The following is a 23,080-nucleotide window of genomic DNA, read 5'->3' on the forward strand; positions in this document are numbered from 1 at the left end:
TGACAGAATAATTTTACATCTGTTGAATTCAATAGTCTCATATTTTGTATGCTTTCCAGACTTTCAATTTCTAGTAATTTTTTCATATGGATTTTATAAAAGTATTAATCAGTAATTCACTGGAAATCAGAAGTGAGTCAAACCCAGGGGTGGTTTGAGGAGCAGGCTCTACACTATAGTGCCTGGCAAGAAATATCCTTGTCATCCTGTGCAGCTGGGATGTTATAACAATGGTAGCTTTGGGACCCAGGAGTTTAGAACTAGAGGTGTGCTTTTTGTGAAGAGGGTAGGAGGTTGCCTCAGATGGAAACGAATTTGAGGAACTAGGGGGGAGGCCACTAGGGTACACAACGGGTCCCTGCCTCACGCTGGCTTGCTAAGCTCCAACACTAACCACAGGACCGTTGTACCTCCAACCTCCTCTGCCCAGAAGGTTCCTTGTATTGGCTTCAGGTACCTAGCTCCTTGTCACTTGGTTCTCAACCCTCATGGCACCTCCTCAGCAACGCATTCTTGAGTATCCTACCTAACTCCTTGTCCCCTACACTGCTTCACGTCCTGCATGACACATGCGACTGTTTAAAACTACGGTTATTTTTGTACATGTTTGTAGCAGTCACTACCAGTGTAGGCTTCTTGGGAGCAGGGACCCTACTTTCTCCAAGACCGTTACAGGTCAATAAACATTTGCTGAATACACAAGAAAAAAGGAACCCATAGAAATGGTACAGTACGATAAGCACGAATTCCTGGCAATGCGAATAATTTTCGCTCGTAAACATATTTCTATCTTCGTACAATGAGGTCTCACTGCCCGCCAGTCCGACTCCACCGGAAGGGATTCGTTCGGAATGTTTGGGGGGCGGGCAAGAGACGGTGGGCCTCGGCCTGCAGCGTCACGTCCGCCAAGGTTACCTGTGGGACTGGGGGCGAACCGCACTCGCACCGCAGCCCCGGGATCAGCGCCCAGGCTGGCTTCGCGCCGCCCCATGAGGCGGCCCAAAGCAGTCGGGGACCTCCCGGGATGCAGCAACCTCTTCAGGAGCACCGCCATGTGGGGTGGCATCGCACACGTGGGCTTCTCCGTGCATCACTTCCGGAGACTCCTCCCAGCCAATCCGCTTCCGCTACAGACGGTGCAACCCCGCCCCTTAAAGGCGCAGGCCTCCTAGCCTGCAAGCCCACGCCCCCTTCCCAAGACTGCGGCCCCACTCGGCCTCAAGGGGGCAGAGCCCAGCAAGCGGGCGATTTCCCGGGCCCGCCCCCCTCGGTTCTCGAAAGCTAAAGCGTGGCAGGGGCCGGGCCGGGGAAGCGGAGGAGGCGGGTCTCCATAGAAACCTCCACCTGTTTCCGGCCAGGCTGTGCAAGATTAGGGGCTGCTGCGGGGGCCAATCTCAGCCAGCTCGCCTTTTCCCGGCGGCCTCTGCGGGAGCGGTGGGTGTTGTACACAATCATCATGGCGGCGGCCGGAGCCCCGGATGGTGAGTGTGGAGGGGGTGGCGGGCGCCCGGGTCGGGCCGGAATGAAGCGGGCGCTCCTAGGGGACGTGGCCCGGCACGGGGAGGGGGGGGGCAGTAACCCTGCCGGGGCACATTGGTCCGGCGGCTCCCGCGCAGAGTCTGGTTCCAGGCCCAGCCCGCGGCGAGCGTCCACCCTCTAAACCCCTTGCAGGCATGGAGGAGACTGGCATGGACACGGAGGCCGAGACCGTGGCGACCGAGGCGCCCGCGCGGTCCCTCAACTGCGTGGAGGCCGAAGCCGCGGCGGGGGCGGCGGCCGAGGACTCCAGCGCCGCGCGAGGTAGTCTGCAGCCGGCCCCGGCCCAGCCCCCTGGGGACCCCGCGGCCCAGGCCTCGGTCAGCAATGGCGAGGACGCGGGCGGCGGTGCGGGCAGGGAGCTGGTGGACCTGAAGATCATCTGGAACAAGACTAAACACGACGTCAAGTTTCCCCTGGACAGCACGGGCTCCGAGCTGAAACAGAAGATTCACTCAATTACAGGTAATCCCCGTGGCGCTGACAGCCTTCCCTGCCGCACCTGCCCACTGTTATGCTGTGCTAGGTATCTTGTTGCCTGTGTTCTTACATCAGTTTTCTCAGTGCTACCAACAGCCTGCCGAAGTAAGTAGTAATGTGCCCGTTATTCAGATGGGGAAAATGAGAGCCAAAATCAGAGCCGATCTGCTGAGCTGGGTTTCAGGCCCAGCTCTGCTTCTTAGGCCCAAGTTTCCAACTCCTGTTTTTAACATCTCTAATAAAATCACCTAAAGCATTTGTTAAGTTTACGGCTTCTAGGCTCTTCCCCCTGGAGAGTTTGAGTCAGTGGGTCTGGAATGTGGCCAGGAATTATTTTTAGTAAATGTTTCAGGTAATTCTAATAAGGGAAGTTTGGGAAACACTGCTGGTGGCTATCACGCTGGCCCCTTCACAGAAGCTCCTATTACGTAGATTTATCTTATTTACAGCAGTTTTCCATTTGAAATGATTTCCTTTTTAAGCTTTCTCTGGGTAGCCTGTAAGCTCCATAAAAACAGAAACCTTATTGGTTTCTGTATCCGTGATATTTGTGAGCATTCACTTAATATTTGAGTCACAGGGTGGTTGAGGAACTACTTGGAAGGAATAATACCTGATACGGCACTAGATAGGTAGGTGTAGTCGCTCACTTGTATCCAACTCTCTGAGACCCTGTGGGCTGTAGCCTGCCAGGCTCCTCTGTCCATGGGATTTCCCAGGCAAGAATACTGGAGTGGGTTGCCATGCCCTCCTCCAGGGGCTCTTTCCAACCCAGGGATTGAACCCAGGTCTCCTCCATTGCAGTCAGACTCTTTACCAACAGAACCACCAAGGAAGCCCTGATATGACGCTAGTCGTAAAGAATCCACCTGCCAGTGCAGGAGACATAAGAGATGTAGGTTCGATCCCTGGGTTGGGAAGATCCCCTGGAGGAGGAAATGGCAACCCACTCCAGTGGGTTCTTGCCTGAAAAATTCCAAGGACAGAGGAGCCTGGTGGACTACAGTCCACGGGGTCGCAAAGAGTTGGACACAACTGAGCACACACATTGATCGGTTACTTAATACCTTGTGCTGCACTAAATGCTCTATATTTGTTCCATCTCTTAGTCCTTAAAGCAAATCCATACAGAAGGAACTATTGTCATCACTCTTATGACATTCTGGAGGCTCAGAGAGGTTGTAAATTGCCTAAGTGCACAACAGTGATTAGCAATAAAGCAGAATTCGTTTACGGGTCTGTTGTACAAAGAATATTTTTCATTTCTTTTTTGCACTGTCCTCTGCCTTTTCCCAAGGTCTCCCGCCTGCCATGCAGAAAGTCATGTATAAGGGACTTGTCCCTGAGGATAAGACATTGAGAGAGATAAAAGTGACCAGCGGGGCCAAGATCATGGTGGTTGGCTCCACGATAAATGATGTTTTAGCAGTAAACACGCCCAAAGATGCTGCCCAGCAGGACGCAAAGGCCGAAGAAAACAAGAAGGAGCCCCTCTGCAGGCAGAAAGTGAGTCTGTTGTGTGATTGTTGGTCCTGGGAAGAGTGAGGCTTTGTCTTCTCAAGCCTAGGCTGGTTGTCTCCTTTCTAGAATAAGCTCCTTTTCGGACAGGGCCCATGATGGAAATTTATGGCAGCAGTTGGGTGCAGCTGGCTGTTGAGTGGAGGTGACAACTACCTGAGATTTGCATCTTTGTCTCGTCTGGCGGGTCAGTGTGTCTCAAGTCTACTTACTTTAGGATGAGGCCTTTGTAAAGGCAGGCTTCAGACCAGGTATTGCAAGGAAACAGATGCGGGTTTCTCTCCTATTTAGCACCAGAGAAAAGTGCCACTATTAGAATTAATCCTCCATTTCATACAAATGCTTATATTTGTTTTTTTTGGCTTGTGGCTTCCCCCAAGTCAACAAGCCTTTTTCTCCATAGGTAGGGAAATCAGTAGCTTTCAGCAGTCCCTCTGAAACTGGCTGTTTCAGGAAGCCAAACGAAGCTGACTTGGAAGATAACTACCCTGATTTTTTTCTTTCTTCCCTCCTTCCTGGTCATAAAATGGGGGTCTGATTTTTCACATGCTCTGTTGCTTGTTTCAGATTGAAGAGATCCAGCCTTGTTTTGTGCTCACTGTAGCCATTCAGATTCTTTTTTGCAACTGGGAAAAGTAAGAGTGTTTCACTGTGGAGAGAACTGGTTGAAAGAACGGTCACTTGCGATCTTATCACCCAGCAAACTGCGCTTGTAGTTACAGAGCCTCCTGGACACCCTTACTGTGTTCCAGGATAATAGATATTCTCAACTCAACCTGTATCCTGCGGAGAGTAGACTGACCTTGACCAACATTAATTTTAGTGACCTTAGGCATCAAGGCACACGGCCAACAGTGTGACACACAGTTTTGGGTTACAGGTTATAATCCCTTTTATGTGCTACCAGAAGCCCAAGCCTGAAAACCAAAAGTGTTCTTATAGATTAGGCAGCAACACCCGACCAGAATTAGCATCGATGGTCATGTTTTACCCTAGAAATGTTAACACGTTTGGTGACAGGTGCTTTCCAAGACCCCTGCAAAGAATATCATGTAATGTATTTTAAAACTGTATTATGTTTATACAAAACATTTGTCCATAGGGTTTCAGATAAGGGGTTGTAAACTTTTGTTCACATCTAAAAGGTATTTATTTGGACATTTTCCCCTCCAGATATGGGGTGATATGAACCAGTTGAGTTCGTTTCCATTTTCCTATCTTCCTTTGCCATGACATAAGAAATTGTCAGAAAGGAACATGTCAAACATGAGTCTTTCCCCTGGTCACGCCTTTGGAGCATAACAGACTTCTTAAATATAGGTTTTGAGTTACTAATGGTAGCTTAACAGGCTTAGAAGTGTTCTCCACAGTGAAGGGAAAATTCTTCAAAAGGTACTTGGGATGTATGAGTCAAATTAAACTTCTAAGCCACACAGCTTTGTTCCATTGATGCCGGTTATGAGACATAAGGTGGCCTAATGAGAGGGACCCATTCTCCTAGCTTTTCATCAGCTTGTTCAAGAATCTGGGGCTGATATGTAGAGTGACCTTTTGTTAGTGGTCTGGCACTTTTGTAGTTATTCCTAACCAGAGGGTTTCCGCCATGCTAGTGAGGGCTTGAACTGGCTTGTGGCCACCTGGTACTTAAATTCAATAAAATGTTTACTCTCTACCCACTCATTACCCACAATTCTAGCTTGACCAGACAGTGACTGTACCTCTAAAGCCACAGATGGAAAGGAAACAAGACTTAGGCATTTGGGCCAGACCAGAGCAGTTTTCAGGGGCCATGTGCCTAATTAGAACCCTTTATGAGCCGCTTCAAACTCCTGAGGAAGGAGTGGAGTTAGGCTTACTGTCAGGCTGTAGAGTAGTTAACATTTCTCTTTGGAAAAGTGGCTCTTGAGCTTTCTGGTTAGCTCGGTTGAGGGTGGGGTAGTGGGAAAGATTTCTGCAGTGGGCTGAATCTCCATTTGTTGAAGAAATGTCCCTTCTAGGGAGCTAACCTGATTGTCACATCCTTACAGGTTTCTGTGTGAGTTTGAGTTGGCAGAAATGGCTGTCCCCATTTTGTACCTGCCAGGAGAGCAAGCACCCTTTGTGGCTCTCCTTAAGCTAGCTGTGTAGTCTTCTCAATGGTGATTTTGAGGGAGGGAGAGAAGGAAGTCGAGTTTATGTGAATTAGCAATCTGGAAAGCTTGATTGCTCTAAAGCTTTGATGTTTACTATGGTAGTCCCATGTGGCTGATTAAAATTCAGTAATATTAAGAATTCATTTCTTAACGCTAGCCACATTTCAAGTGCACAAGTGGTCTCGGCTACTGTTTTGGACAACACAGATACAGAATATTCCCATCACAGACATTTCTGCTGGACAGCACTGCCATGTACTGTCAAGGGCCCATAATCTGTAGTCAGGACAAGCTTTTGAGCCAAAATGTTAAGGCTTGCTTCATCCTGTTTTTTAAGAAGTAGTAAAAGACAGAAATGCAGTCAGCTGTTTCATATAATTATCTTTTTCTGACTTATAGCAACACAGGAAAGTGTTGGATAAAGGAAAACCTGAAGACGTGATGCCGTCTGTTAAGGGTGCTCAGGTAAGCCAAGCTCCTTTGTGAGCATTCTGAAACAGGCTCCACTTCTGCTTTCTTGAGGTTCCTGCAGTTGTGTCCTCAGCTCCTGTCTTCTGCTGCCTCGCCGTGTTACTGGTTCCTCTCTCTCACCGCGCTTTTGTGCCCCCAGGAGCGCCTGCCGGCTGTGCCATTATCTGGCATGTACAACAAGTCTGGAGGGAAAGTGAGGCTTACCTTTAAACTAGAGCAAGACCAGCTGTGGATCGGCACTAAAGGTATGGGCTGCCCTCTCCTCTTCCTGGCTCGCTGCCTCTGGCACCCAGCAGGGCTTGGGCTCGGTTCACCTCTGCACCTCAGTCTGGAGTCTGTCTCTCCACTGTGCTTTGCATGCTTTCGATTTTGCTTTTTGATGCTCGCCTCTGTTTGGGCCCTCTTCCCTCGTTCTTTTCAGTCCATTAAACATTCATCAAACATTGGCTCTTCAGTTGTAGCCAGAACCAGAGGTTCCAAACGTGTGGCTTGAGGGCCAGGTCCTGTCTGTGGACGAGAGTTTTCTGAGTTTACACACAGTCTGTGAAAATCAGGAGATTTCACTGGATGAGGGTTTTTTGGTTTGTTCCGTTTTTGTTTTGGCTTCTCTTGAAAAGAAGCAAAAGATCTAGCCGTTCTGGACATACGTTTTCACGCGGCAGACAGAGATCAGCTGGAGCCAAGTAGCCGTTGCAGGTGGACCGTGCTGCAGTCCTCACTGTCCCGTCCGTCTTTTACTGTAGCTGGCGCTGTTCCTGTGCGTCACCTGCCTGGCCCCTGTAGATCAGAGTCTGCCTGGACTCAGGACCTGCCTTCCCTCCTTGCCTGGTTGCCCCCTGCTGTCCCCCACCTGCCCTGCCTGGGTCCGGGAGTCAGGCATGATGTTTGCTGGGAGGTGTCTCTGACTGTCCTCCCTTTCCCTTCCCCCAGATGGTTCAGAGTCTTGTCAGTTACATTCCGGAATTATTTGTGTCTCTTTCTTTCCCGCTTTATTGTGCCTGTTGATTCCTAGCATCTGTGAACTTCGTTAAAGCAAGTTAACCTCTATGCCAGCCCCATCTGTGATCTCGTCTGTCCTGCCCATCTTCCACACTGCTTTTTCCTCACTGGTTCCTGTGCTCAAAAACCTTGGGCTCTTTAAGGCCAAGTTCAGATGCCTCAACCTAGTGTCCAGTATTCTCACCCGTGGGGTTCACGTTTAGATTTCTGCCCTGGCTTCCTGCCCCACTTGCCCTGTTGTGTGCTGCGTACTTGAGCTGCATCACTCCGTGAGCTTCCCACCATGCTTTGCACAGCTCATGTTTTGGTCATGCTGGGCCTTTGCCCAGGATGCCTGCTTCCTGATCCTGTTATTAACAAAAATCTTCCAAGGTCCTACTTAAACATGCTCTTCTAAGGAAGCCTTCCCTGATAGCTCACCCCCGCCGCCCGCCCCCCATAAATGAGCTGCTGCCGCTTCTGTTCACAGAGCACACGCTTTATCCCTGGAGCACTCATTACTCTCAGACTTATCTGTCCCCCATCAGATTCCTGGAGGGAACCAGACATGCCCAGTTTACCTGTTTCTCGCCAGCAGTGTAGGTATTCAGTGTTGGAGGTAAATGTAAAGAGAAGTATGGTGGCCTGCATTGTGAAGGTTAGCTGGTTTCAGGGACAGGCCATTTATTGTGATTCTGCTTAAAATGGGGCCAAGGAGGTGTTAGTTGCTCAGTTGTGTTCGACTCTTTACACCCCCACGGACTGTAGCCCAACAGGCTTCTCTGTCCATGGAATTCCCCAGGCCAGAGTACTGGAGTGGGTTACCATTCCCTTCTCCAGGGGATCTTCCAGACCCAGGGATTGAACCCAGGTCTCCCGCATTGCAGGCAGATTCTTTACCATCTGAGTCACCAGAGAATCCCAAAATGGGACCAAAGTTTTAGGGAAAATAATTGGAGCAGGAGTGATGGGGAATGAGATTTTAATCATCTTAAAATGTGAAAGTAGGTTTCTCATTTTTAACCCAAGCCTGATTCTTAAAATGAACAAAGACCTAAACCACCAAGATACTTGAGTTTTCTAACAATTTTGTGATTCCTTGCCCCAGTCTTCTTTTTCACTTTTGACTCTCACTACATGGGCAAGGCAAGTTATGCATAAAACTTAAGGGCTGTCCCAGTCTTCCCAGGGACTTTTGAACTCTGTTGTAGGTCATTCTCTTCCACAGAGCCTGGCACATCATCAGTTTTCTTCAGTCATGAGCTGCCCCACCTCTGTCAGATCCTCACTTACTCATGCCTTGCAGGGCAGTTGGCTTAGTTCTCCATCATCGGCAAACTTGCCGGAACCCTGCCTCTTCCTTGGCCTGCACTTTCACTCCTGCAGCCTTCTGGGAGGCCGGGATCAAGGCTGCTGGCCGGGAGGGTGGGTGCAGGTAGGGGAACTGGATGAGGACTGAGTGTGTAAGCCTTTGTTGGTTCCTAGGGAATGTTTCCAGGTGGTAAAGTTCTATAGGAAACAATGACAGATCTGCTGGGGCTAATGACAGCTTCCCTTTCGTGTGTTAGAGGTTTTGTTTCAGCTTGTAGGAGCTGCCACCTTTCTGCTATGGCCTTAATGCAGAGTTCTGGAAGAATTTGGTGGATCGGGGTTCAGAGCTGTTGAGAGCCTCATGGCTCACCAGCCTCATTAAAGAACCTGGCTTTGAACATGCACATCTTCAAAGGGTGACCAGGGCTAGGACTTCCATTCCCACCCAGGCGGTGGTGTCAGGGTCCCTCAAGCTTTCTTCTCACTGTGGGCCCAGGAGTCCTGCACCCTGAGTGTCCTAAGCACTGTCCTAGGAGGACGGCTTGTTCTGGGAGTTGGCTTCGATCCACTGGCTTCATCTTTCTGCTGAAGTGACCGTCCCAGCAGCTAGTTGACGTCTTTCTCAATGGGGTGCTTTATGGAGTGGCATGCAATGACTCCTGCTTGTGGCTTAAACTGTCCTTGCTAGCATGCTTGGGACTCAGTACCGACAGCCTCGGGCCCGGCGGAGTGAGAAGAATGAGCTCCAGGCAGGAGATGGGACCTGTGACCTCATGAAGCTCCCGTGGGGAGCATGTGCCCTGTGTGTAGGGTGCTCAGGTCTCTAATCTAGCTGATTGCTGTCACTTAGGAATGTGGGCCCAGGATTATTGACTCTTCCGTGTTTTCAAGAGAAGCCAGAAGTCCATGTTTTTGTGTGAAATCTCTGGACAATTCAGAATGGCTGATGTTTAAAACAGTTTCCATCTGAAAAGACCAGTGCTGGTCAGATCCTGCCTGTGGGTCACTGTATTAGAGCCACTGAAAGTCAAAATCTGAGTGAGCATCTTCAGGCCCCATCTCCTCACGCCCCTTTTCAGAGACCAAGGCCTGTAGGATAGAAGTTACATGTCTCAAGCCACCAGCTAGATGACAGTCCAGGGCTCTAAATTCCTGGGGTTTTGTCAGCTTATCTCTTTTTTAGATTTTTGCTTTGTGCAAAGCCTGTAGTGAGTTTTTTCCAGCATGGTTTCAGCTTTTGCGGAAACTCCCTGCCCCTGAGGTGTCTGCTGCTTCTGGGCAGCGGTTTTGCTGCACAGGCGCCACCACCCCGTCCTGCTGCTTGTCTCCAGTCTCCTGTCACTCCAGGCATGCCTCGCTGCCTCCTCTTTCTTACCTGCCATCCTTAAACTTGCTGCAGAAGGTCTTCTGACCCGATGTGATAAGTACATCCTGAAAGTTAACCAGAAGAGGTTATGGACTTCTCAGAGAACTTGTTCAAGTGTGTGTGTTTGGAGGGGTGGGAGACTGGGGAGGGAAGGGGCTGGGAGGAGGAGTGGGCAGGATCAGGATGGGAGACTGGGAGGGAGGGGGAGTGAGCAGGATCAGGGTGGGAGACTGGGAGGGAAGGGGCTGGGAGGGGGAGTGGGCAGTATCAAGGGATAGAAACTGGTCTTAAAACCCCAAGCAGCCCCCTTCCTGTACAAGTAGCAGGGGGATACTGCTGCCTCCTCCTGGTCCCTGTGACTGTCCCAGGCACCTAAGACCTCAGCCAGGGCTGGGCTTGGTGAAAAGGGTGCAGGGGAGTTTCCTGGGTATTTGTCAGTCATCAGGCTCCACACAGTAATGCCAGGATAGCTCTATCTATACTCTCGGAAACCTTTAATGCACACCTGCCAATCTCTCTTCCCCATTTGCTCCTAGGAAGTCCCCACCTCCCAAACAGTGCTTGGGGCGCACTGACCAGAATGCTGTCCTGTTGTCCCTGGAGGGTGGGGGTGGGGGGTGGGCCCCCAGCCGTCAGCCCTGAGAAGGGACCGCTGAGTCACAGGAGTAGAGCCTGGGGTGGGGAGGGCCTTTAATAATCTCTGTAATTCCTCTCAATTTAGAGCGGACTGAGAAATTGCCCATGGGTTCCATTAAAAATGTGGTCAGTGAGCCTATCGAAGGACACGAGGACTACCACATGATGGTAAGTAGCCGGCCTCACGCGCACTTGACTCCCGCTTCCGCCCCTCCAGCAGGGAGAGGCTCTTCACTGAGGAGAAAGCTCAGTGTTGAGAAGACAACAGTCTTGAGATCCTCCTGTTGTCTTCCAATTCTTAGAACTTAATCCCTGACCTACTCCTAGTTCTGTTGATTTTGCAAGCAACCCCCCCCAACCCTGCTCCACCCACCACCTTCACGCAGTTTAAAGGGGATACATTTTTATCTCTTGAGAGTCTCTCATATCTGTAATATTTTGTTTTTAGACCAGGAAAATAAATGCAAAGAGGAGGTTAATGGCTTGTGGGTCTTCATTTTAAGTTTTGTCTCGGGTATGAAACAGAACCTCCCACTAGCCTTGGCGTCTGTGAGGGCACCAGGCTGCCCCCTTCTGCCACGAGGTGCCTACCTCGGGGGGCTGCCCTTGAGAGGCCGAGGAGGGGAGGGTGGGGCCTTGACCGGGTTCTGCCTGGAGTTGCGCTCAGGAGAACGGCTGCTCTTCGCAGACAGAGCCTCTGGAGACGTTCCCCAGGTCTGCAGGGCAGAGCAGAACGAGCAGCCTGAGCAGCGAGGCCGGCCCTTCCGCTCTCCCAGCGCTGGTGAAGGGGCTGCTTTAAAAGTGAGGTTGGGCCGCCTCGCTCCAAAGTCGCTGTGGCAGGGATGAGACCTGAGCAGATAGGGTGCAAGTGGGGCCTCCCGCCCTGCTCAGTTTGAGGAGGCGACCGTGCGGTAGCAATGTCAGCCCCCCGTCCCAGGAGCAGTGGCCGCTGGCTGGCGTACAGAGTTGGCGTAGAGGGAGGTGTTGGAAACTCCCGGAAGAGGGCGTATCCAGTTGTGACCCTTCTCTCGGCAGGTGGCGGGCCCCTGGCTCTAGGGAGCCAGCCAGTCTGTCCCGCGTGCTGCCCTGTGCGGGGCTGGCAGTGCAGCCCTGGGTACCTCCTGGTAGAGGTGGTGATGACTCAGGCTCCTCCCAGGCCCTCGGGCTAGTCTCTGTGTAGTCCTTAAAGGATTACAGGTGATCGGTTTCACCTGCTCGGTTATTTTCTCTGTTTTAAAAGTTGGACTTTAATATTGTCATCTGGGCCCCTCCCTTCATTCCCTTTTGAAAGGTTTGTCCCACCAGTTTGACTCCCTAAGGTTCACAGCCACAGTTTTCAGTCTGGGGAGAGGAACTCCCAACAGGTAGCATGGACCATTTTGGACATATTTTAAGGAGGTGGTGTGGATGGCTAATGCCTTTGCCTTTTGTTTAAATGCCGATTTCTCTCTGGAGCTGTTGCTGGCAGAGGTGGGTTCTAATTGCCCCCTTTCTTTTCTAAGCACCATTAAGTGCCTTGGCCTTTGTCTTAATGAAGATATTGATTCCCTCTTTGTAGGTGCCATTTCACTAGATTCACAGTTCACCTTAGAAAAGGGTGGCTGTGCTTTTTCATTTTTAGAGAAATGTTAAAAGAGTACCCAAAAGAACCAAGAGTACTGTAACAAACCCATAGATCCATCAACCAAGAAATGACTGTTGTAAATATCTTGTAACTTGTTTTCAGTCTTGTTTTAAATAAAAGAAAGTCCATCAACAGTGAATATGTCCCCATTGTCTTCCCCTTCCCCTTTGCCCTTGTCATGATTTATCATGTGGATCCTTCCCATCTCTATGCGTTTATTTTCACGTGTATCCATGACCAAGATACAGTATTGTTTTGTGTTTTTTCAGTTTTCATAAATGGTATCATGGTATGTATCGTTCTGCAACTTGCTTTTTTTTGGCTCGACATTATGATCTGTCTGTATTCACTCTAGATCCAGTTCATACCTTGTGAAAGTAAATCCAGTGTTCATATGAGTAGGTCACTTTTAATTTTGCGTTCCCCTAACCGATGGATATGTAGGTGGTTTCCAGGTTTTTATCATTTCTGACAGTGCTGCTTTCAACACTCCTGTCTGTCTCCTCGTGCATGTGTGGCAGTTTGCCTAGGGCAGTGGTTCTCAAACTGGTCTCTGGGTCGGCAGTATTAGCTCACCTGGGAACTTGTTAGACGTGCAGATCCTCAGGCCCCCAGCTCTCTGGAATCAGGAAGTCTCAGGGCTGGAGCCCCCAGTCTGATCTAACAAGCGCCCAGCTGGCCCTGCCGCACATGCGAGTTTGGGAACCACTGCTTTAGGGTCGGCTATGCCTAACGCTCCCACAGCTTTTTCTGTTTTATTTACTCATTTGTTTCTGACAGGAGAATGCTCCCATGTGCACAGTCGTTTTGTTTTTTCCCAAATAATGAGCTCACTGCTCAGCCTCCCCTTGTTTGTTGTGCTGCCTGCTCAGTCTCCCGACCTCTGAAGTACCGCTTGGTTTTCCTTTTTCCCTTCCAGGCGTTTCAGTTGGGCCCCACGGAAGCCTCTTACTACTGGGTGTACTGGGTTCCAACTCAATATGTGGATGCAATCAAAGACACTGTGCTGGGGAAATGGCAGTATTTTTGAAAGCACTTTCACCTCTGGCCCAGGAGACTGACCCAAAGTGAAGGACATTGCTGGGAGAGGCCTGCAGCATCCCTGGATTTCAGAGTTCTGGAACTTTGTTCAAAAATATCTATATCCAATCTGAGGTGATGTGGTGACTGAAGCCAGAGGTGATGTACTTTCACCATTAGCTTAATTTTAACTTAAAATCACCGGTTCCCTTTCTTGCAGTCAGCTTCATACCATTTTTAAAAGTCAATACGGTGGAAATCAATAAATCTGAATTCTGAACATGTTGTGTGGAATACTCTTAAGTGTGTTTGAGAGTAGATCTACCAATTGTGTTTAGAAAGGAATGATAAAAGCTTTCTGGTTTTTTGGTTTCTTTTTTAAGTGATTTCACCTGAAATATTTTCATAACTCTTTGGTTGCAAACATTTGGACTGCGTTGTGATGAGTTGGGGGTGGGTTTTTTTTTCCTTTTTCATATAAAATTGTATGCAAAATGTGGGGGTTAGTAAGCCATATTTCTCTGTCCACTGATTCAGAATGAATTCTTTCCCTTTTTATTTTCTCACTTCCTAGATGGGAATTTTTGTTTCTGAAAACCCAAAGATGTCAGTTCCTCCTTTCGTACCTCATCACCACTTCCTTGCCCGGCCTCCCTCCCGCCACGCTGCTGCTCGTGAATGCATGGTAGGAGAGGAAGAGCCAGGGGTCTGGTCGGGATGCTCACACGGGCTCTGGTATTTGTTGAGTAGCAGAGTGTGTCTCGGTGACTCCAGCCTGAACGTCTTGCCCTTTGGGCCCCGATCTCTGGGGAGACGGCACTGCCGCTTTGACCGTTGCCTACAGCCCTCGCTGATTCGGCTTTGAGGCCCAGCCTGGCATGGGTGTGCCGACAGGCCCCTCTGCGAGGAGCCCGGTGGAAGCCAGTTATACAGCCATACAGCCACAGACCCAGATCCTCCCTCCTTCCGTTAGAAGTTTTGAGAAATCCTTTAGCAGTCCAGCGATTCTTTCAGTGACGCGTTTGCATCTGGTCCTTCTGCTCACGCATTATGTTCAAGTGTCCTTCATCCCAGGCTTAGAGATGCTGCCTTTCTCAAGAAGTCATCTGACCTAGTGGGTTAGCCGATGGATTTTAACATTGAAAATGGGATAAATGGCTTTCGTGATTAGCTCTCCCTCTTCCGGGTTTAGCCCTTAACGTCCTTTGTCCACGTGAAGTTCTGTCGCCTCCCAGTGGTTTGGTTGACTCTGGAACGAGGGACAGTCTCGTGGTGAATGATACCCTTTGTGCTGTTCGCTGTTGCTCTGCTGCTGTCTTTGCGATTCTCCTCTCACTGGTGCAGGCCCTCATAGTAAGGTTTGGCAAGAGATGTCCCAAACTTCACATTCTGGATTCTAGACTGTTAGCCCTCTTTCTGTGAAATGTATTAGCATGTGTTCGCCTAAGATGACTATTCCTTGTGAGCCAGTTCATGGTGATCTCCCGCTCCCTCCCCTTTTAAGCTGTAGTACAAGAATCCAGCCCATCCAGACCGACTCTTGCTTTTCGTGGTGTCGTCCATGCCAGATTACAGATATACGCAGGAAAATCTCCTCTCGCTTTTCTGGGGGGCACAAGTTTGTCTGGGAAGTGTAGCATCCAGGAGACGGCCTGTTTTCTACCCCTTGCAAAAGGAGCAGTACCTGTAGCTCTTCTGTCCTTGTCAGCCCACAGTCCCTGGAGGAAAGAGCACGCCTTTGCTGCTTGTGGAAGCCTCGCTCTGCGGTTGACAGGCCTCGCGTGCTTGCGGAGTGGCATCGCGGTTTGAATGCTGCTCTTTCCGTTGGCCAGCCTGCCTGTCCTGGAGGCTTATCCTGACAGTGCCACATGCCCACTCTTGAAGCAGGCGTCCTGTCCCCGTTTCGCGGGGCTGCTCCCCAAGGCCCTTCCTACCAGGTTCCTCCCTCGTGTGGCTGCCCCCTGCCCACCCTGCCACCTGGCGCCCCCTCCTCCCAGTGACAGCGTGCGTCCCGTCTCCCTGCTCCCCAAGGGCCAAACCGCTTCTCACTCAGGCGGGTGTCGTCTCAAGACAGGACCAAAGCCTGTGTGAGCCTTTTTATTTGAAGTAAAAATGGTGCTTTTTTCCTTACTTGGAGATCTTCTATATAAATACTGTAAATGACATCTTTTCGTGTGGACCTGTTGGAGCGTTGCTTTCCAGAGCCCACAAACTCTGCTGGCCCGGTCTTGGGCTCTGGCCGCCCCGTCCATGTGGAGACCTTGCGGGAAGCCCCGGCGAGCAGAGGAGCCACCGGGGGTGGGGGGGGGCGTCTGGTTAGAGCCGCGCCTGGGTCCCAGCAGCGCTCACTAGTCTGTCACTCGGCCCGTGAGCGGGCTTGTCGTCATCTTCTTACGGTCCAGGATGTACTGACTAAATCTGTGTTAGCAAACTCAGACGCTCCTTCCCCTTCGGTAGCATCACGGGGTTCATTCTCCCTCAGGGTTCTCCCCGCGCCGAGTCCTCGCTGGGGAGGGGGCGGCCTGGGCTGCTTTCGTCGGGGGCAGGACCCCTCGCAGGGCTCCAAGGGCGGGCAGGCGGGTGAGGCTGCTGTCTCTCCTGGAGCTGGCAGCCTGTCCACAGGACACCAAGCCTTTCCTTCCCTCCCCTCCGCCACGTGGCAGAGTAGTGAGGAGGTGTCCCTGCCCCTTAGCTCTGCTTCAGTCAGCCTTTTCAGAAAACTCAGAGATGGTCTCGAGACTTGCTCCAACTCTTTGGTATTCAGTATTCAACTATTTGGTATTCGGTTTTAATCGATGATGGGCCTTTTGCAAGTATCGTCAGCTCTTTGTAAAATGAAAGTCAAGCTGAGCTAAGGGTGCACTTTGCTGTATCGCGGACGTGGTGGGCCAGGTGAGGCCTCTGTGGGCTCCTGCTTTCCATGATGGCCAGGGAGACTCCCTTCGCCACTCAGTTGCCGGATTTTAGCTGGAAGGGGCTGCCTTCTTACTCTCCCTTTCATCAGGTGCCTGGAGGAAGGGTCCCGGGCGCTCACACTTGGCCCGCCCCCTTTGCCGGAGGCAGGACCCCGTGTGCCAAGGCCAGCTCACTTTCCACCCTGTCCTCTGAGGGCGCCTCTTTCTCTCTTGGCCTGTTGTCTTGGAAAGGATAGTCCTTTTGTCTTCAGGCTTTGTGATCGAGTCATCGCCAGTTAGGACTGGCACCTGTTCCCTTCTTCGCGGGGCCGGGTGGCCTTTCTGAAGTCGCAGGTGGTCAGGAGCCCTCCAGTGCGCTTGACATCTGGTCAGTTGACCTGCCAGGCTGGGTGGTTCTACTGCTTTCTGAATTTCTAAGAATCTCTCTTTGTTTCCTAACGAGTTCTGCAGATTTATTTGACAATGTACGTAAGTACCATGTTTTCCTTGTGGTGTACACTCTGTTCTGGTTTTTGTTTTTAATCAAATGCCTGTTTGGGAGGAGATGAACGTATTTAGTCTATTAGATTTGCGCTGCTGGAAAATTTTTTTTTTAAAGTGTAACCTTGACTAGCTGTTTTATTATTGTTTATCCTGTAAGATTAGTCTATCAATTAAAGTTTGATAATTAATTGCGTCTCCTTTTCCTTCCAGTTCTTCATGCGCCTGGTCTCTACTGGGGATTGACACTGAAACTGGGCCTGGAGTCATTTTTGTCCAGTTGTGGGGTACCCTGTTACCATCTCCCTTGTTTGGCTCTTAGGTATATCCACATTTGTTCCTGCTGAAAATAGTTGATAAAGGGACCCGACTCGATGCACTCCGTGTTAGTCTAGCTCCCAACTTGGCGGTCAGCCACGTCGCTGTCAGGGCCTTCCTCCTCTGCCTGGCCCCAGGCCTCACTCTTCCAGGACACATTTGATAAAACACTGAGATGGAGCTGCAGCTTCAGCCGCAAGCCACAGAGACCCCGGGGGGGGGGGGGGGGGGGGGGGGGGGAGGGAGATCTGGTACCAGCAGCGGGACGAAAGCAGAGACCTGGGCACGAGCAGTGACTGTAGTTGTCAGAACTGGCTTTGACCCAGCACTGCTCCCATTGGACCCTCTCTTCTCTTCGCCCTACTTGGTAAATGTTCCTGAAGGTTCTGGTCTCTCTGTCCCTTCTTGGCTCTTTGCAGTTTCCCATTACCTCATAGTCCTTGAACCACACCATTAGATTCTTAAGGTTCTGACTGTTATGGGGATGGAGGCTGCGCTCCATGCTGTACGTGGCCTGATGCCCCCTGGGAATCTCCTGTCTGCATAGAGGGCACTTCTGAACTGTTACTGCAGGCTCCTTAAACCAGGTAGGGTGATTGAGCCTCCTCAGACGGAGAATGAGATGAACTCCACTCTGAATATCATATCATATTTTGGGGGGAGACACCTTGGCATTTTCTCAACTCTGGGTAGCTATCAGAACACTCGACAGCAGGGACCCCACAAACACAGTGTCGTGAGGGCAGGAGGACTTCTGCCTGCTTTTGTCCGAGGTGGTCTGTCTAGCCCATCCTGCTTGTAGGAAGTTGCTGTGCCTTCCACCCAGGGGGCCTCTGCCGACGCCACTGGGCTGTTTTCAGCTGGGATTAACCTCTGCCTTTTCCAGTTTCTCGAGGCTATTTTTATTCTGAAGCCTTATTAGCCTGTCTTACTTTACTGATAGGCCCCTCCCTACTCTTCCCCCCATTTTATAACTCCTAACTTTCAAGTTTCTTCTATTTTTACCACTTTCCTCTCTATCTCATTGTAATCACTTGCTGTCTTCCCTTTTTTGTACATTTTCTTTTTTTTTTTCCCCTTTTTTGTACATTTTCAAACCTACAGAAAGTTGAAAAATGCTAGTGACCACATTGTGCTTTCACCTGGGTTGACCAGTTGTTAAAACGTTAACTCCATTTGCCTTCTCTTCACGTGTATACTTTATTTTGCTGAATCATTTGACTGCCTTGCAGATGTCATGACATGTTTCATGTGGATACGTAAGCAGCATAGTTAATACATCTTCTAGAATGGTTCTTCCCAATCAATAATCCTTATGTTTCTGAGCCCTGTATTTTTTTAAAAATTTCCTTTTAACTTGGTCGTTGCTAGCCTTGCTCTCCCTTTAAAGAACACCCCCCGCCCCGCCCCGGGTGTTTCTAATCATTTGTATGCTGACCCCCTGCTCTTTTCCCTTCCTGTCTTGAGTGTTACACTGTTATCAGGCTTCTGGAGCTGTGGTTCTGGAGGAGGTGGCCGGGGAACTGGCGCCCCCACCTGGCAGAGTCACCTTGTCCTTTGGCCTCCCTCCCGCATGTGAGACTTGCCGACTCCCGGGGTCCATGACTGAGGACTCGTTTATTGGTGACAAACCCAGTTCATGTGAATTACACAAGGGGATTTGGCTCATGTGACCGGAAAGTCCAGTGTCAGTCCTGTGCAGGCACCCACGTCACATCGGGCGCCTGACCCTCCAGCTCCCAGCTCTCCTTTTTTGACTCAGCTTCTAGCAGACGCAACCCCAAGGGGAAGAGAAGTGTTTTCTTCCCCAAGAAATCCGGAGTAGAAATACCAGACAGGGCTCTACTGGTGTGTTACCCTACCCTCCACAGACACAGACACAATAACCTTAGCACCCGAGACGTGTTGGTAGCGTTTACCTGAGTTCACTGTGAGTCTGGGGCCTTAAGGTGAACCCGCCAGACTGCAGAAAACAGCAGCTGCGGCAGACCAGCTGGCAGGGCTTAGACCTTCATGCTCTGTGCCAGGTCAGTTACTGGGAAAGGACCTCCTGTAGGGCTCCAGCCTCGGTGAAGAGTGGGTGCTCCTGAACCTTCTCTCTGGTGAGGGGCGGGGGTGGGGGGTGGGCACGTGGTTTGACATCATCTCTTTGAGTCTGTCCACTGCCAGGCACTGGGACAGATAAAGTATGTGCATTCCATTGTCACCACTCCACTACCTCTTGTCAGCCCCTTTACCCATAGGAGGAAACTTAGAGAAGGGACCTAGCCAAGGTCACATGCCTGTCACAGACAGAGGCTGTGCTTCAGAATCCAGATGTGCCTGACCCCAGAGTCTGCTCCGAGATGCTGGTCTTACTGTTGAGAATATAGGAAAGAGCTTGGCTACTTTGTTTTGCTTTCATATTTTTTTCTTTTTTCTCCCCGGTTCATTTATCTTAAGGGTACTAACATATATTTGTGAGTTGTTTTTTAAACTTCGAGCCTTGATATTTATTGCTTGGCCACTGTTTAAAAAATCGAGACGACAGTAAATAGTACACACACTTGATAAGGAAATCTCAAATAATTAAGTCTCATGTAATTCTAGCTCTCTACCCCAGCTCTGTTCCATGCCTGAAGGAAACAGAGTTCACTTTAGGCTTAAGCACCAAGAGGCCATCTCATGGGCAGAGGGTCAGTCATTCCCACGTAAATCCCTTATCAGAGCCAGGGTATCCACAGAGGAATTTCAAAGCAGGAGGGAGCGGGTCCAGGGGAAGCACCTCACAAACATACTCCAGCCTAGAGTTCTAGATCATTGTCTGTCATCTGATTGGGTATCCCACAAGTAAATCCAACATCCCAAAATGAAATGATATCCCTCTTATTTTTCCTTTATGGCCACTCCATGTGGCATGCCAGATCTTCATTCCCTGATCAGGGACTGAACCCTGCATCCCGGTGCAATGGAAGCATGAAGTCTTAACTGGCTGGGCCACCAGGGAAGCCCTGTATCCCTCTTCAGTCTGACCCTCCTCTCTTCCCTCTTACAGACAGCTTCTCTCCCAGGACCAGTAGCCCCTAGCCATGAACTTGAGAGACACCCTAGATTCTCATTTCCTCTGTCATCTGACCACCTGCTATTTTTATCCCGAGTATTTTTGTAATCTGTCTCCTCTTTATCCCAACCTCCAAATCTGCACCTTTCTCTTGGGTTCTTCTAGTACCCAGCACTTTCATCCCCTTCAGTTTACCCTTTGCACAGCCAGCCGCCAACCACTGAGCTCAAGTATAGCTGGCTGCATCTACTCTGGTAAATTGTGTGCCTACTGCCTGTAAGTTCCTTACCAGACAAGCGAGGCACTGCTTCGTGACCTGATCCCGGCCACAGCTTTAACCAGAGGCCACCCCACCCAGGATTTCACCCTCCAGTCATAACCCCTGCCTGAACCAATGGCATTTCACCTGTGCGCACGTGGAGCCACGAGCCCGTGCCACGGGGCTGACCCCGGCGGAGCCCTAGACCACGGCCCAGGCTTCACTGGCTGGGAATGCCTTTCCCAAGCCTCGGCTCCCAATGAACCACTCCCAGTTTTCACAGATTTCTTACTTTTTACACAAAATGTGTTTATATTTAGAAAACACTGAACAAAAATAAGCCAAGGTATTTCTACCACATGGTGGTAATCTAGCATTTTGGTATGTGTTGTATGGAAGTGGAATCCTGCTGTTTATAGTCTGTTTTGTGACTCAGCTGCTCAAGAATCCACCAGCAATGCGGGAGACCTGGGTTCGATCCCTGGGCTGGGAAGATCCTCTGGAGAAGGGAAAGACTACCCACTCCAGTGTTCTGGCCTGGAGAATTCCATGGACTGTATAGTCCAGGGGGTTGCAAAGAGTGGGACGCAACTGAGCAACTTTCACTTTCCAGATGAAAGACCAATTTTTCATTGTGTAAAACTGTTCCCATTTAACCAATTCCACACTGTTGGATATCCAGCTGAATGCCATCCATATACTTTTTGTCACACGTATCATGTTATCTTCTCTTTAACAAACTTCAAATAAGATAGCTGACGGGCTGTCACCTAGTCACCACTTGTTAACACTGTGCTACCGTCTTTTTTTTCTGAACCATTGAAAAATTACCTGCAGGGACTTCCCTGGTGTCCAGTGGCTAAGGCTTCGAGCTCCCAATGCCAGGGGCCTAGGTTCAATACCTGATCAGGGAACTACATCCCACATGCCACAGCTAACACCCTGAGCAGCCAAATAAATAAAGTCACCTGCAGACATCTTGGTGCTTCACTTCTAAGTTTTCCTGAGAATAAGGTTAGTTTACTACTTAATACTGATTATATGTAAGAAATTTAACATTGTTTTATCCCCTATGTAGAGTCCAGTTGTCCTGAAAATGTCCTGTTTTTTCCCCAAGCCTTTCAAGCTTCACATTTCCCATGAAGTTAACGTGTCTCTGGCCTCCTTTAATTTAGTTGCCCTGTCCTTTTTGTTCCACATCACTGGGTGTTTTTAAAGTCCCACCTTCTGGATTCATTTCATGATCAGTTTGATGAAGACCACAAAGGTGACGTGTCACCTCATGACTTCAGGAGCAGCTCAATCAGTGCTTGTTCTCATTGGTGATGCTGAATATGAAACATCACGTGGATTTTTTGTTCACTGTCTCCCTTACCAGACGGTGCGCTTCCTGTGAGCAGACTTTACACTTGTGACCCGAGGCCCAGCCTGGAGGAGTGTTCTGCAGTGGCCGGCGCACCACAGTTACACTGGGTGCATGAGTGCCCTGGCTCTTTGGGGTGATAGACACAGGTCATGACAGGCCTCCAGCCACCCTTCCCCAGGGGACCTGCCTACAGCAGACACACTGGTCCTCCCCATTTGTTCTGACTGACACACTTTGGAACGCTGTATTTGGCCAGCTTGCTGCCCGTGTACAGGGCCACACCGTTTCTCAAAAAACTTCACAGCAAGTTTTTAGACCAGAAAGGCCTTTGCTGTTTGAACATGCACCCAGATGCTAAATACCACTATCACCAAATAATGTGTGACTGTTTTCCCCCCCTCATTCTGGCTCCTTTAAGACTTAGAACAGTGCTTGCTTCGGCAGCACATATACTAAAACAAGACTTAGAACAACCACAGAATGGTTATGAGTGGGCCATTTCACGGCAGGTATGTGGTTAAGATTTTAGCAATCTCTTTAGTGGCAGTACTGCTGACTTCAGCATTTTAGGCAGCAACAAACACATCTGCAATTTTTGGCAAAATGCGTAGCTGCTGTGGGAGATAAAACAGCCAGGACATTTACCTCAGATACTAAATTAAGGTATGTTCCAATCAGGAGTCCTGTGCAGCCTGTTTTTTTGCCTGTTGGATCTCTAGTGCCTAATAAGCACTCATGCAGTTGGGAAAAAGAATGAGGCAGTCCCTTATGTTCCAATTTCGCAGTTTTCCAGGAGTATCTTAAGTGCTTAAAAAAATGCAGCATAGCAATGAATGCCTCCTGTTTACTTAAAAAGGAGGGAAACATGACCACTTTCTTGTCAATAGTAGTTCTAAAGCGAAGGACAGAGAAGGAACTGGCCACACTGGGTACCTCCGGGAGCAGGTGTGTGGCCCAAACCCCAGACCAGACTGCAGAGTCCTGTCACCTCACCTCAGCCACGAGATTCTCTACCAGCTGAGGATCACGCAGCCAGTCCTGCACCTCTGCAACGATGCTACTTCCTACTAAACTACAAGACTCTGAGCTCCTTCCTCCCGCATGCCAGAAGTTCCCCTAAAAGTAGAGCAAGTATTTTAGGATAGGTCTCTCAAGTTAAATCTCCACAAGAGCTGGGCAGTTGCCTACATCAACTCCAAAGACCTAACACAGTGCTAGGAATAACAGGAACAGGGTTGTTACTGATATATGACAAACAGACACAAAGTCAAAGTAACCTAGGGGAAAAGAGAACCTTTTGTCGTCCCAAAATTACCAAGTTACCAAAATTACTAAATGCCATTAATTCAGAAATGGATCCTTACGACAGGGATGAAAAATTAGTCCCACACACTGGTGTCAGCTGGTACGAGGAATAATCAGTAAACTAACGGGGGTACAAAGTTTTTTGAGGCAAAACATCCTTTTATCACTAATTCATTCCTCATACCGAAGGTGGTCAGAGAGAAACTGGTTTCAAGCACTCTGCTGAAAAAGTTGTATATTTGATATCCATGAATACCAATGATAAATCAGACAAATCTTTAAAAATGCTAAGCAATGTCAATCTATTAAAAAAAAAGCACTCTCG

At 49.7% G+C, this 23,080-nt stretch overlaps 2 protein-coding genes across 4 annotated transcripts in view; one reads left to right on the forward strand and one right to left on the reverse strand.

Moving 5' to 3' along the window:
• Window positions 1–1,152, reverse strand: part of EARS2 (glutamyl-tRNA synthetase 2, mitochondrial) — a 32,288-nt gene extending 31,136 nt beyond the window's left edge. Inside the window, exon 1 of the mRNA XM_020874099.2 lies at window positions 916–1,152. Within this exon, the coding sequence (XP_020729758.2) occupies window positions 916–1,066 (151 nt within the window). The 5' untranslated portion in view covers window positions 1,067–1,152. The remainder of the gene's footprint in view (window positions 1–915) is intronic.
• An 86-nt stretch (window positions 1,153–1,238) lies between these two features.
• The window catches only part of UBFD1 (ubiquitin family domain containing 1), a 33,059-nt gene continuing 11,217 nt past the window's right edge, over window positions 1,239–23,080 (forward strand). Inside the window, exons 1-7 of one of the 3 annotated variants that reach the window (XM_020874083.2) lie at window positions 1,254–1,481; window positions 1,672–2,001; window positions 3,314–3,522; window positions 6,066–6,131; window positions 6,277–6,382; window positions 10,514–10,596; window positions 12,972–16,658. In XM_020874083.2, coding sequence (XP_020729742.2) covers window positions 1,457–1,481; window positions 1,672–2,001; window positions 3,314–3,522; window positions 6,066–6,131; window positions 6,277–6,382; window positions 10,514–10,596; window positions 12,972–13,082 — 930 coding nt within the window. In that variant the 5' untranslated portion in view covers window positions 1,254–1,456 and the 3' untranslated portion in view covers window positions 13,083–16,658. Of the gene's footprint in view, window positions 1,482–1,671; window positions 2,002–3,313; window positions 3,523–6,065; window positions 6,132–6,276; window positions 6,383–10,513; window positions 10,597–12,971; window positions 16,659–23,080 lie in introns of those variants that run through there. The other 2 variants (XM_070461040.1, XM_070461041.1) reach the window with 2 other exon arrangements.

The sequence above is a fragment of the Odocoileus virginianus genome, chromosome 33 (genome assembly GCF_023699985.2).
Source record: "Odocoileus virginianus isolate 20LAN1187 ecotype Illinois chromosome 33, Ovbor_1.2, whole genome shotgun sequence".
Taxonomy (NCBI): domain Eukaryota; kingdom Metazoa; phylum Chordata; class Mammalia; order Artiodactyla; family Cervidae; genus Odocoileus; species Odocoileus virginianus.